The following is a 13,911-nucleotide window of genomic DNA, read 5'->3' on the forward strand; positions in this document are numbered from 1 at the left end:
TATATATATATATATATATATATATATATATATATATAAAGCATAATTATAAGGCTACGAAAACCAAACGAATTTTATTTTATAGCGATTATACACTCATATAAACATATTAATGGGTAGAATATTCAGATTCAGATTCAGATTTGACAATAAACCATGCCAAATATTTCACACTGGCCCTTTAACAGGACCAAACTGGTTAGGTGTGAAAGCACCTGAAATGCTGATTTTTTTGTCAGCTGGACTTGGAGTTCTGCAGGTTTTATTCTCAAGTGATATATTTGTCAATGAAACTTGCCCAGAAACGGAGCAGAACAGGCAGTCATTGCAAGTTGGAGGTGTTGTTGATACAAATGATCTCATCTCACCAGTGTGCATTTACTCAGAACAGGTGGCATTCTCCAAACGAAAATGAGCAATTTGCAAAATCGTACTAGGAACACAGAGGAAAAATAGAGGCTAGGATGAGAATACAAAAATGTTCATGCCTGAGGCACAATAAATCTACTAACTATTATCAAATCAAAGCCAAATAAATAAAATGTCATGCTCAATATAAAAACTAAACCCCAGAAGCTCTTTCTAATCTAATCTAATCTAATCCATGAAGACATCAAAAAACACAAAACATCTCCTCCCTCGTCTTGTACATGTACAACAGCAGAATAATATAAAATCAATATCATATATGACAACATGAATGTAATATATGTAATGTATAAAAATAAGCAGAGACATGTTTCTGGTTGCTGTCTTTGTTTGGTTGAAGAAATATGGTCGCAGCTCATGCAGACGCTTAAAAAGCCACTTCACAGCAGACAGAATATTTTTCATACCAGCAGGAGTCTTTCATGGGTCAGGAAATTCCATCCAAGAAGTGGTAAGTGTTGTTTGTATTTCTGTCTGTGATCGAATGTAATCATCATGGCAAAAATCTCAAAGGTAAAGATGATGATTACATCAAAAAACCAACTGCAGTCCTGCCAGAACGAAGCCCATTTATTTCAGCACCTCAAAGGCCCTAAAAAGAGTTTTTACAAGAATCTGAAGTCTTTACTTTGGTTGCATTACACCAAAGTAAACAAGGTCCTCTCTGCTCCCAGGCTAGAATTTAAACATCATGCTATAAATATGACAGGGACTTCATTAGCATATAGAAATAGAGACGTCCTTTAACAGCTGCAAAGACACATAAATACACAAACACACTCTCCTGCAGTCTGGCCCTCAAAGCACAAAGTAAAGGCTCAGCGGTAAATGTAAGCAGCCTCGTGCCTTTAGAAAGAAGCCTGTTATCAACAAAATGAAACGCTTTCTCCTGACCGGCAACACTCCGCTCTCGCAGTTACATCCTTACACGTTATATGAGATAAGAAAAATGCTGTCTTGACACCCTGAGACATGCACAGGGCAACGTTCATAAAACACACAAGGTCTCATTTGTTGAGTAAGTCTCAGCTCTTGGTGAAATCAGAAGACTCCTAAATGAACCAGCTCATCTAACAAGTCCCACGAGTATCGATAAAAGTCTGGAATACCATTAATTTCAGTATCCTTGCCCGCAGTTTGACTCGCCGAACAGAGGTGATTAGCTTCTGTATGGAGTAAAGCTTTTCTCTGCTCTGGAGAGCTCACCCCACAACAGATATTCAGCATACCTGATGCCACTTTTGCAGCCCTGTCTCCTAGAAACTACGTTTATATACAAATAATTTTAATCAGCAAATACATTTTTTAAGGACTGCTAAGGGAATTATATTCTATTAACATAATGAGTAAATGTTGCTAATTAACATACCTGGCAAACACAAAAATGTTGCTACTGAAACATTCAACAAAATCCTCTTTTTTTAATGCCAAACTAGGCAATCTTGCAAAGCAGCATCCATTTGTAGTGAGTACAGCATTTAAATTCTTTCAATTTAACTGAAATCATGATCTTTTTGTAACCTCAACCAAAAGGCTTTTGTTACCTGGGATTCTGGTGTCACACTCCAGCCCAGTCGCCAGAAAAAAATGTTGGCATTGACACTGGCACGTTTCATACGCATCACATTAATGTTTCTAAACTGACAATATTTATACATGCTGGCTTTGTCATTGGAAGGTTGATGGTGGATGGTGGATGGTGGATGGCGTATCACCTAGGCGAGATGCATGCCAAGCTTCAGACCACTCCTCCAAACCAGTGCAAAAAGTCACCAGTTGCTTTTTTAGTGAGTCATAGCTGTGTTTCCAGCAGCTTTTCAGCCCCCAAATGTGGCCGTTTTTTTAGCATCTCCTTGGTTTTTTCCCACCAGATATAGTGCCATGAAAATCAGTTGTTCTTCAGCAAATGACTGCTGTGTTTCCAGCAACTTTTCAGACCCCAAATTTGGGTGTTTTTCAAAGACTTGTCACTATGTTTTCAGTGGCTTTTTAGCTCCCAAACGTAGCTGTTTTATTAGGGACACATAGCTCTGTTTCTAGCAGCTTTTCAAACCCCAAATGTGGGTGTTGTTTAGGGACCTGTCACTGTGTTTCCAGCTGCTTTTTAGCCAACAAACATGGGCGTTTTTTAGCAACTCCTTGTTTTTTTTCCCACCAGATATAGTGCCATGAAAACCAGTTGCTCTTTAGAAAATCACTGCTGTGTTTCCATCAACTTTTCAGACCCCAAATATGGGTGTGTTTTTAGGGACTCGTCACTGTGTTTCCAGCTGCTTTTTAGCTAACAAATGTGGGCGTTTTTTTAGCAACTCCTTGGTTTTTTCCCACCAGATATAGTGCCATGAAAACCAGTTGTTCCTCAGAAAATCACTGCTGTTTCCAGCAACTTTTTAGACAACAAACATGGGTGTATTTAAGGATTTGTCACTCTGTTCCTGGCAGCTTTTCAGCTCCTAAATATGGGTGTTTTATTGAGGACACATCACTCTGTTTCTAGCGGCATTCAGCCCCTGAATGTGGGTGTTGTTTAGAGACCTGTCATTGTGTTTCCAGCTGCTATTAAGCCAACACACGTGGGTATTTTTTTAGCAACCCCTTGGTTTTTTTCTACCAGAAATAGTACCACGAAAACCAGCTGTTCTTTAGCAAATCACTGCTGTGTTTTCAGGGACTTTTCAGCCCTCAAATATCTGTGTTTTATAGGGACTCGTCACTCTGTTTCCAGACGCTTTTCAGCACCTAAATGTGGGTGTTTTATTAAGGACCCATTACTCTGTTTCTCGCAGCTTTTCAGCCCACAAATGTGGGTGTTGTTTAGGGACCTGTCACTGTGTTTCCAGCCACTTTTTAGCTAACCAATGTAGGCGTTTTTCAGGAACCCCTTGCTTTTTTTTTGAGATAGGGTAGTCTTATCCACAGTTGCATGGTTTCTTGTAATACTAGTGTGGTGAAAATAGACAGAACATATAGTCATTCAATCATATGGGATGGGAGATTTTCCATATAATTAATAAAAGGTTGCCATATTTACAGAAAAGTGTATTTTATTCTTTAGTGAGTAAGTTATTTTCTCTAGAGGTATGCCACTGTTCACTTCTGGGAGCCACAGTCCAATAGGTAATGGGAGAACTGACATCCACCTCATTGCAATGCATCTGATATTAGAATTTAAAAGATTGCCCAAAAGGCATACTTCCAGATCCTTTGAGGAAGTGACTCCATGGATGTGGATAGGGCATCACAAATCCCCAGCCAGAGGCCTTGTAGTTTACTACCATGCTAGGTGGAATGAAGTAAAGTGCCCTCAGCTAGACCACATCAAAAGTAAAGGGGTGATAAATTGGGGTTGAACCCATGAAGCTTGGAAGGGGTGAGATAAGTCTGATGGAGAAACCTGAACTGATTAATCTATATCCAAATGGTTTTTATTGCTTATAACTAACCACATGTTAACTACAGTGTCGCCGAAACTTAATGTTTTAATGTATCTGCTTCAAAATAACCTGCAAATGTGACATATCTGTGGTTTGCAGAAATGTACCATGGCAACAATTTCTCTGACGACTGGGTTGTTCACTCCTGAACCTTGTATGTAGTGTCTCATTCAATCAAAGAAACATTGTCTCTGAATATAACCCAGGCAGCGGTTACCCTATCACCCTAACTCAGTTATGACTGCCTTTTAGTAATATATAACTGGAATTTCAAGGAGACAGGGTTGCCTTTTGTTTCTCTACAGCAAATCTGAATAAAAAGCCATATTTGTTTAACTTATCTGCTTCTCCTTTAAGGTCACATGCAGAGGACAGATATGAGTGATGGAGTCATGGCTGCTGTTCTCTCTGCGGTCTGAAGTGGAAATCACCAGCTGGCTTCACATTTATAATCACAGTCAAGAATGCTCCGACCAGTTTTTGTCTAAATTACTTTCATTATACATTCAATATGGACGTCCATTACCAGCTTTAACTGCCAATGCAAGATGCAGTGTGTTCCTTATGGTGAGAGGTAAATTAAATGGCCCCTGCGTGCCTTTTGTAACAGTGTAATTACAGCTTGGGCAAGGATCTGGATGTGGAAACATGGTAGTTTGTGGATGAGCTGATTGAGTGCAGCTTCTTGTTGATGACTGGCTAGTGATTGGCTGTGCCGCCCTGAGCCAATCACTCTCTCCTCAGCCTGCTTCCAAAACACACCAGCATCAAAAGGAGACACCATATTTCCAAGATAAAAAGAAGTGGGTGGTTTCAGCTATTTTGACTTCCTGCTTAACCAAACCTGAAAAATATTACAGTTGATAAACCCAGTGCACACTACAAGCCAAGCACCAAACAGCAGACGGACACAGTTATCGACTAGCTGGTGAAAAAGTAAAACACTGAGCAGTCGGTGATGGCCAAAGCAGAGATAAATAGATAGTTAATGGTTGAAAATATTCACCCAGTGGACACAAACCCAACTCCAAATGATCATGTTGCTCTGTGTCTGCTGGATGTCTCTTTGCTGACATGTTCGCACTAGCAACTTTATATGGAAATAAAATGTCAGAGCAGTGTGTCCGTCAGCTTGTTGGGGAGTTCTTCTGCCACTCAGCAGCCATAAGAATACACTAATGCTGCTTTTTCAAAATGAGAAAATAAATCACATCTTGTGATTTTAAAAGCACACAAAGTGAGACTCATGTATTCCTGTCACTTCCATGTTCTCCACCTGTCTCTGACAGCTGACCTCATTACGTGCAGCTTCGATGGCTGAAAACATCAGCAGTGCCTTTCAAATCAGGACCGCATCATCACTGAGCCTACAACAATTACCCTGAGCTAGCGGAGCGGTCGGTCGTCGTGATCGGAAGATGGCAGTGATAACAGGCTGTCGCTTTAGGAGGGGTGATGGGGACTGATAACGGCCAACTGGCCGCCAGCAGCTTACTCATCTGCACTTCATTCTCAGCAGCCGTGATTGAGGTGACTTGAGGCGAGGGCCCTTGTGCCCAGAGAGATAGGAAATACAGGAGCTAAAGGTTTGCTGTATCACAACTCAACTGCGCTTACTTCCAATACTAAAGAGAAACGATATCATACAGGGCACTGGCTTTGATATGATCCGTCCCCAGGATAAAGCCGATGCCCATCAGAAGGTCAGAAACTAAATGAATGGGGTTTTCAAAGCAAATGTATCATTCTGATGCTTGGTCCTTACTGGAGGAAGTACTGAGGTTGCGTGCCTTGCTCAAGGGCCTAATAACATTGAGTTAGCCTCCCCTAGGTGGCAGAGCAAAGTTTTCACAGCTCACTTCTCCACCCTGAAAACTAAACGTGCAGGAAGTCTTCCTCCATTTATGAAACAAGCGTCCTCGAGGCTACCATGTTATTAATGTCTCTAAATAACCGTGAAGCTACACAGTGATATTGTTCAGGGAAGCAGCACTGGTGTCATGTAGCTTGTGGCTTTGTGGCTTGTGATCGATAGGGTTTGCACCTTAGCAAAACCAAAGTTTGGATGGAATCTATGCAATTCCAAAAATGTGGAGCGCTAATTAGACACCCAGACATAATTTTAACCCGATTAAAATGTCAGTCTGCTCGCCTAAATGGTTTAAATGAACTCTAACTCTGCTCAAATGAGCTCGTGAAATAAATTTTTACCTTGTTTCGGGGAGATTTACTGGACCTCCTCACACCACAGTGAGAAAGCACCAATTTCCTCCGCTATTATCCATAGCAATTAGCTGCCCTTTTATTTTCATTAGTCTCTCACTTGAGTGTCTGTGAGGTTGAGAGAAAGTAGTTATAGGTTGAACAATTTCAGTGGCTTCATCTCGAGTGTAACTTTCTTGCTCTGCGTGCTTATATCACACACAGTAATGGAATGAAGGGAGGTTTCCCTGACTTGCATAACAGTGTGAAAATTGAATGAATGCGCACACAGCTGCAGTGCTGGCCTTCTTGAAAAGTAACCGTTTGCTCTTTTCTTTCAACAGTTTAATGGCTTAATTATTTTCTAGAGATAAACAGGATGCAGTTTTTAAAAATATATGCAAGAGCCTTGAGCTGGTTATCTCCTTAACTGAAAATATACTACTATACTACCACTGCTACTGACTTACATTGTAATGTCTTTGCCTGTACTACAGAGCTGGTGCTTTGCAGCTAAGGAACATGTAGTAAAGCAGCAGCACTGATATAAAATCAGCCAAGCTGTGTTCCTCGCTCCAGGAGACACAAGAACAGAATCACATACATCAGATAAAAACAGGGAGAGAACCCAAAATCTAATCTACCTGCTTTTGTTTGGGAATTTGTGTCTCGAGAACTGATGGGAACAACTGCAGTTTAGGAATAAAAACACATTTGTTTACCAACCCAATTACCAGAATTAATGTTGGTATGGCAGGTTTCTACAAGCCTCAGATATGTTACATTTGTTTATTATTATTAGGGCTGCCCCCTAATAAATGACCAAACATTAGTTGACTAGAAAGATCATTAGTCTGTAAGTTACAGCTATAGATACAGAAAAAAAAAAAAGACTATGTGGGAATTTAATTGAAAGGACAGACACAGGAAGAGGCCACGCTCAGCAGTCAGACAGGAGTCATGTTACAAACCAATCACAGCCAACAGATATCTTTCCCTTCTTCTGTAAATATTCAGTCTGATAAATACGGAAAACTTGATCATGTTAGTGCAGGGCTACCCAGAGCTTTACATCTGTCCCACAGACGATAGGTCTACACACGTATAAACAGCTCCTGGAAGAAGATCAGCTCTGCACTCAGGATTTCCGGTATATCAGCTATGCGATGCTTGTTAAGGTTGCTTAGCAACCTCAGACGCAACCTGTCACCGTGCTCTTGAAAGCTGGCACAAAACAGGCACAAGAGTAGCGCCCAGTGCCCGACCCCGCACTTTCCAAGTAGTTAAAGTCGCATGTGGGGCAGGAAATCCAAAGTGTGGGATCATTTTGAGAAGGTGAAGGACGAACCCAAGGTGATATGTAAACTCATCTTCATTGGTCGACTACAAACATGACGTATCATCTGAAACATGGAAGTAGCTACATGCCCATTAGCCCACAGCGTCATTAACAGGCGGCTCGCTCAGTGTGTGACGTGCACTTGTAGATAAAATATAGGCCTATATTAATGAAGGTTCATTAGTACGGTTTTGTATTTCTCTGTAATGTAGCACAGTGTTAACAATGTTACTGATACTATTCTTTCTCACACCTTCAACTCAAACATTTGTGTTGCCCCGCCCAAAATATATCATTTAACAATTAAATCAATATTGTAAACATGCAGGCAGGTCGTCGACTAATGGCCCTAAATGACGACTATTGGTCAACTAGGAAAATTCTTACTTGCATTGAGCCCTAATTATTATGTAATGGTGGTTAGGTTGAGGCGCAAAAACCACTAAGTTCTGGTTAGGAAAAGATTATGTTTTGGCTCTAAGTACTCGGTTTCATGGCTAAAAAGCTGCTAAAAACACAGCAATGTTTAAGTAAAAATACTTGCTTTTCATGGCACTATACCGGCAAAAGATATAGATATGTCTCGGTAAAACACAACTGCTGTTTGTGACACTACCCCAGCAGGAAACGCACCGATGTCACAGTATAAAACAGCTGCTTTTTGATGCAACGGATCAGTAAAAAACAACCGATTTTGTAGGTTGTTGGTCTTAAACAGTGGTCTGTAGTGGTCTGCAGGTTGGTAAGCATCTTGCCTGGGTGCCATGCCATCCCAATCCCCTCTACCTTCCAATGACACAGTCAGCTCGTGTACATGTAACTAGAACTATGTCACTTTAAACATTGATATGTTACAACATATCCATGGTTTATAGAAACATACAAGACCGTGTGTTCGGCTGTGTTTACTTAGTGCCGATTTAAAGCTTCCCACAACCACCTTCCCACCACCTACACAGCCACTAAAGACCCAAACACTGCATCCATCAACAACTCCAGACATCCACTTCCTCATCTGCACAAATCCTCCTCAACCCTCCCCTCCTTATTAACACTGCTCTCACTTCTTTTGCATCCTTCACTCACACTCGCCGCCCCTTTCTTTCAGTGCAGTCTTTGATTTTGAATGTGCTGATTTTCAATCCTTTTATCCCTCCCCTCGCAATCAGCAGCCCCTTTTTTTATTTCAATCACCACCTCTGTGGAGTGGGAGGCTGACAGACAGCTTTGAACAGAGTGTGGACTGTAGTCTGTGGCTGCTCGCTGCTCTGATCTCTAAATTGTAACTCCTGGCTTCCTCTGTGGTTAGGAAATGATTAGTGCTACAGACAGTCCTGAGCTAATGCAAGGCTTTGTTGACTTACAAATTACCATGGCAGACAGATATATGCACATCCAGTCACAGTAATAGCTTCCCTCAGAGGTGACTAACCTATCAATTTCTGGATTTCACTCTGTGTAGCCAGAAGATCTGAATTTCCAGTATTTTTCAACATAGACATGCAAATTTAAAATCTCTTACTTGAAATGTAACACGTGCGACTCTATTCAGGCTCTTCATTAACTAAACATGAACATATCTGAACCGAGCTGTTGGCTTTGATATAAAAGCTGCTGTATAATCCCCCATAGGTGGTGCTGTCTTTATTCTTAAACATCAACTTTATACCAATTGCTTCATACTGAAAAAGTAATTGCAGTGAATTGCCAGAGTCTCCAGGCAGTCAAGCCTTTTCATCGAGGCCATTAATGTTGCCATCATCTTTGTGTGAGCCCCAGCGAGGACAAGATTAGCAGGAATCTCAGTGTGAGTTCAGCTGCAGTGTGAATCCAAATACCTTAAAGGACATCAAATCCCATCTGGAAAGTGGGCGCATGGTGCCATCACAGAGAATCAAAGAAGGCACCAAGGATATAATAAACAGAGGCGACAATGTGAGGAGAATATTCACCAAAACTGAGCCGACTGCATTTCAAAGGTCTCACATTATGCTCATATTCAGGTTCATACTTGTATTTTGGGTTTCTACTAGAACATATTTACATGCTTTATTGTTCAGAAAACACATAATTTCCTTCATACTGACTGCCTGAATGTTCCCATATTCACTGTCTATCTGAAATGCTCTGTTTAGCGCCTGTCTCTTTAAAGGGATAGTGCACCCCAAAATGAAAATTCAGCCATTATCTACTCACCCATATGCCGAGGGAGGCTCAGGTGAAGTTTTAGAGTCCTCACATCCCTTGCGGAGATGGGACTAACAACAAAACTCCACCTAATGGAGGCTGGGCGCCCCAGATTAAAATGTCCAAAAAACACATAGTTGAAACAACAGAATATCTCCATCACATAAAAAGTTGTTTGGAAAAACTTAAGTTAAACTCTGTTGTTAGCCTCATTGTAGCCTGTAGCTCTAATTGCCTCTCGGTAGACAGCGCTCACGTGTGTGCGCTTGCACAAGACCGTGAGACATGGGCACCACCTTCATGTGTGTTCACATGCTTTCGCTGGTCTCGTGCGCAAGCGCGCACACGTGAGCTCAGTGTACACAGAAGCAGTTAGAGCTACAGGCTACAATGAGGGTAAAAACAGAGTTTAAATGACGTTTTTCCAAACAACTTTTTATGTCACACACTTGGATCACTACGGACGAGCAGTATGGAGATATTCTGTTGTTTCAATTATGTGTTTTTGGACGTTTGAATCTGGGGCGCCCAACCTCCATTAGGTGTGCAGTTGTGTTGCTACCCCCTCTCCCCTGGGATCTCCGCAAGGGATGTGAGAACTCTAAAACTTCACCTGAGCCTCCCTCGGCATATGGGTGAGTAGATAATGGCTGAATTTTCATTTTTGGGTGCACTATCCTTTTAAGACCCTCTCTAAAACAAGCCCAGCCTACTCTGATTGGTCAGTGTTTCCGGGTCTTCCACATCTACAGTCTCAGCATCTCAGCACTGTCATCGCAGTCAAGGGAATCACTGCTGCTACAGTGACTGCTACGTCACTGTAGCAGCACTTTCTAAATTTATAGATCGAATCACTGTGATGTTATGCTAACACCTTCAAGCAGACAACTGTTTTGAATTATAGATTTGTGAAATCAACAAATTTGTTTATTTCTGTTCTCATGTTCCACCATAACTGTCACATTCAAAGATATATAATCAGTGGTGTAATGTAACAAAGTAATAATTCTTTGTTACATTACTAAAGTATTTTTTTGGAATATCTTTACTTGAAGGGGGGAGACATTTTATTTTCTGTGGTCCTTTGCTAGCAAAACTAAACTAGACTATAACTAAATCTACCAGCATGGAAGCTAAATTAAGCCAAGCTGTGGACGGGCCACCTAAAAAGACCCTCCTAAAAGAAATCAATACCAGTTTAAATGTGTGTGCTATACTTGGAACACTTTCACTGCTTTACCCTACATACTAACTGATTGAGGCAGCGGTAATCCAGTACCTCCCATGTTCTAAAATTTTTGTCAGTGGAGTCTGGTGGCTTTGAGATAACAGCCTCAGTCGTAAAGGGCCATCTGATGAAAAGATAAAGCAGTGAAAATATTCCAAATATAGTGTACACCTAAACAAATGTTAATTGTTTCCAATGGGCCTTTTCTTAACTAACCAAATGAGGTAGTGTTTGCTCAGCGCCATTTGACTTTAAATATATGACGCCGGGGTTTGTGAGTCTATAGACCATTTTAATGGAATGGCATTGTTAGGCAACAGCTTGGGTCCATGTTTACTTCTTGTCAGCTGATGTCATCCACATACTGTACACTGCAAAAATTCTAACAGGAAGTACAAAGAATGCTTATGTTTTAAGTTTGAAACGGTCTGTATAGCAAAGTTGTGACATAACAACTTCACAGAAGTCCTGATGGCTTATTTAAAGGCACAGTTTCTGAATACAGACTGTGTGCACTTTTCTGTAGATAAGCCATTTTAGTACTTCAAGAGTATGTGTATGTATCACCTACACCTGCTTTATATTAACAAAGTAAATCTAACTTTTTAGTGTATGGGATCTTTTATAAGGATACTGGGTTAAGTCAAGGTGAGCCCTGCGAGGGTAGAATTTTTTAACATCATTTTGTTTTCTTCCTGACTCACCTGTATTGTGACAATTCGTGGCAGCGGTTGTCGAGTGTTGGCTCCTCCTTCAATGGCAATACCCAGAGTGCTGGCACTTTTTGCCACCCTCACTAGTGTCGAGGTGGGCTCCAACAGCCCCGGCTAAAGTAAGGGAAAGAGAGGGAGGGGGTCACAAGTTATCAAATCAGAAGAGCATCATGCATACTTATAAACAACATTACACAACCTACCTACGTCTGCTTCCCCTTTGTGCCACTGTGCATACTGTATATGTTTCTGCCTTTGTTTATCCAAGGAAGAGCTTTGTTTTCTCCGAGCACACATACCCAAGAGGCTTCTCCGTGGATTTACACATTCATAAAGGCCACGACTCTATTAACATGTACATATTCAATCCTGGTGACATATTCATGAATGAGCATTCATGCTTAACAGCCTCACAAGTCAGAGGACAAAATAAAACTACCATTTGAAAATCTGTTTTACTCACTTTTAACAAGGCATCTCTGCATTTTTTCTATTATTTAGACACCTCTTATAAAGCTTCTCTTCCACTGGCTTCTGTAACCACATATGGGGATCTCTTTCCTCTGGGTGTGTGTTTCATCTGTATGTTAAGCTGAAACATGCTCCTGGGATTGTATGTCCATATTCTTTTAGATGTCACACACCCTGATAATAATTTTAAAATGATTTTTCATTGCTGGGTATCACTGTGGCTGGTTTTGAGGCTCATGTAACCACTGTTCATACTGTGGAGACTGTAACTATAAAATGAAAGGATGGCTTTGTTGCCTCTTGCAGCAACTGCAGGCAGAGTAACAAAATAACTGCTGGCAACTTTTAAGGTGGAACGTCATCTAAACCCCCGAGCTTGCCTGAGAAGGACTAAATGCACAAACCTGCTATTTCTAAATATCTCATGGAGAGAGACTCTCACTGCAGCCTGCTTTATTTTGTTCTGAAAATGTCGGTGTGCAGCCTCGTTCTTATTTTGTTCTGAAAATGTCGGTGTGCAGCCTCGTTCTGTGGATGATAAACGAGGTGCAGACTTCCGTCTGTGTCACCAGTAGTGAGGAAATACAGTGAGTGCTGGACGGAGCAGTGAGTGACAACAACCCTGCCCACATTTAAGAGTACTGTTTGCGGTTGAAACTCTAGGGTCTAGGTACCATGTGTGAAGGGTCACTTTTGGTTCCAAAGGTACCATACCGAAAGTGTTTGGTGGAAACAGGGCTTAATGTGCTGCTCAAGCCTCATGTGAGCAGTAGCTGGTTAATGCTAACACAATCCCCTTTGTTAAAACAGGTTGTTCCGGCTTTACTATCCAGGGCAACAGCAGACATTAATTTATCTTAAAATATGGACAAAAAATCCCAGAAACATGTTTTAGCTGTTTTCATAAAAGGCAGATAAAGTCTCTTGAGGGAGCCAGTGAAACAGCCAGCAGAGGGGGCTTAACTTTCTTTATACAACCCAGCACATGGGAGAAGTTTGCCTAGAGCCCCAAATCTATTAATTTTTTCCCCTAACCTTAACCAAGGAATCATTTTCTGGCAGACAACCCTCGAGGCAAACAGTTTAAATACACAAATTGGTTAGCTCACCTTCACTTTGACCTCTAAAACATGTAGCTTGCAATAATTTCTTCAGTGAATCGGGACCACATTACCAGCTCACTACACAATTCTGCACCAGTTAATGTGCTTTGTGCTTTGATTGACGTAACGAGGAGTAGACGGTAACGAGCCTTAAACAAATGTCTTCCTTTAGTTCATTTAGGAAACTTTTATGAGCACATCACTTTTCTCTTTTCAGCACACTCAGGAGTAAACAGGAGGTAAATGTTCTGCTCGTCGGCAATAAAATGCAGCTTTTTATGATACAAAGTCAATTCAGCCTTCACACTTTGTGCCTAATAATTTTTAATCTAAAACAGACATTGAATCTAATGGCCCTGTCATCATAAACAATTAGGGTACTCCCATCCTTACTTGTTGTCTCTTCCATCAATCAATAAGAACCAGAGAGCGCTTTGAGAGTTTCATAACGCTACACTGCGGTGAGCGATGAAACAAATGATGGATCATGTGACTGAATGAATGACATGAGTGAGAAATAAACAAATGAGTGAAACAAAGGAAACAGTCTGTGTGAGCAAACAGAGGGAGGAGAGAAGAGATCACGGTTAGGTTTGAGAGCAGACTCTGGAGGAGGATTAGTAATAAAGCACAACAATTAATCAACCTGTAACACTTGGTTTGCTTTTCAGCTGACACACACACACTTGTACTTCTGTACTTGTGAGGACCCACGCTGACATAGTAATTGATTTTCTACCACATAACTCCAACCTTACACTAAAACTCATTCTAACCATACCCTCAAAAGTACAGTTCACCCCAA

The 13,911-nt window shown here is 41.1% G+C and overlaps 1 protein-coding gene across 1 annotated transcript in view; it reads right to left on the reverse strand.

The window, feature by feature from the left end:
* The window catches only part of whrna (whirlin a), a 235,932-nt gene that overhangs the window by 4,019 nt on the left and 218,002 nt on the right, over positions 1-13,911 (reverse strand). The window contains exon 11 of the mRNA XM_050052902.1: positions 11,524-11,646. Coding sequence (XP_049908859.1) covers positions 11,524-11,646 — 123 coding nt within the window. The remainder of the gene's footprint in view (positions 1-11,523; positions 11,647-13,911) is intronic.

The sequence above is a fragment of the Epinephelus moara genome, chromosome 9, assembly GCF_006386435.1.
Source record: "Epinephelus moara isolate mb chromosome 9, YSFRI_EMoa_1.0, whole genome shotgun sequence".
NCBI lineage: Eukaryota > Metazoa > Chordata > Actinopteri > Perciformes > Serranidae > Epinephelus > Epinephelus moara.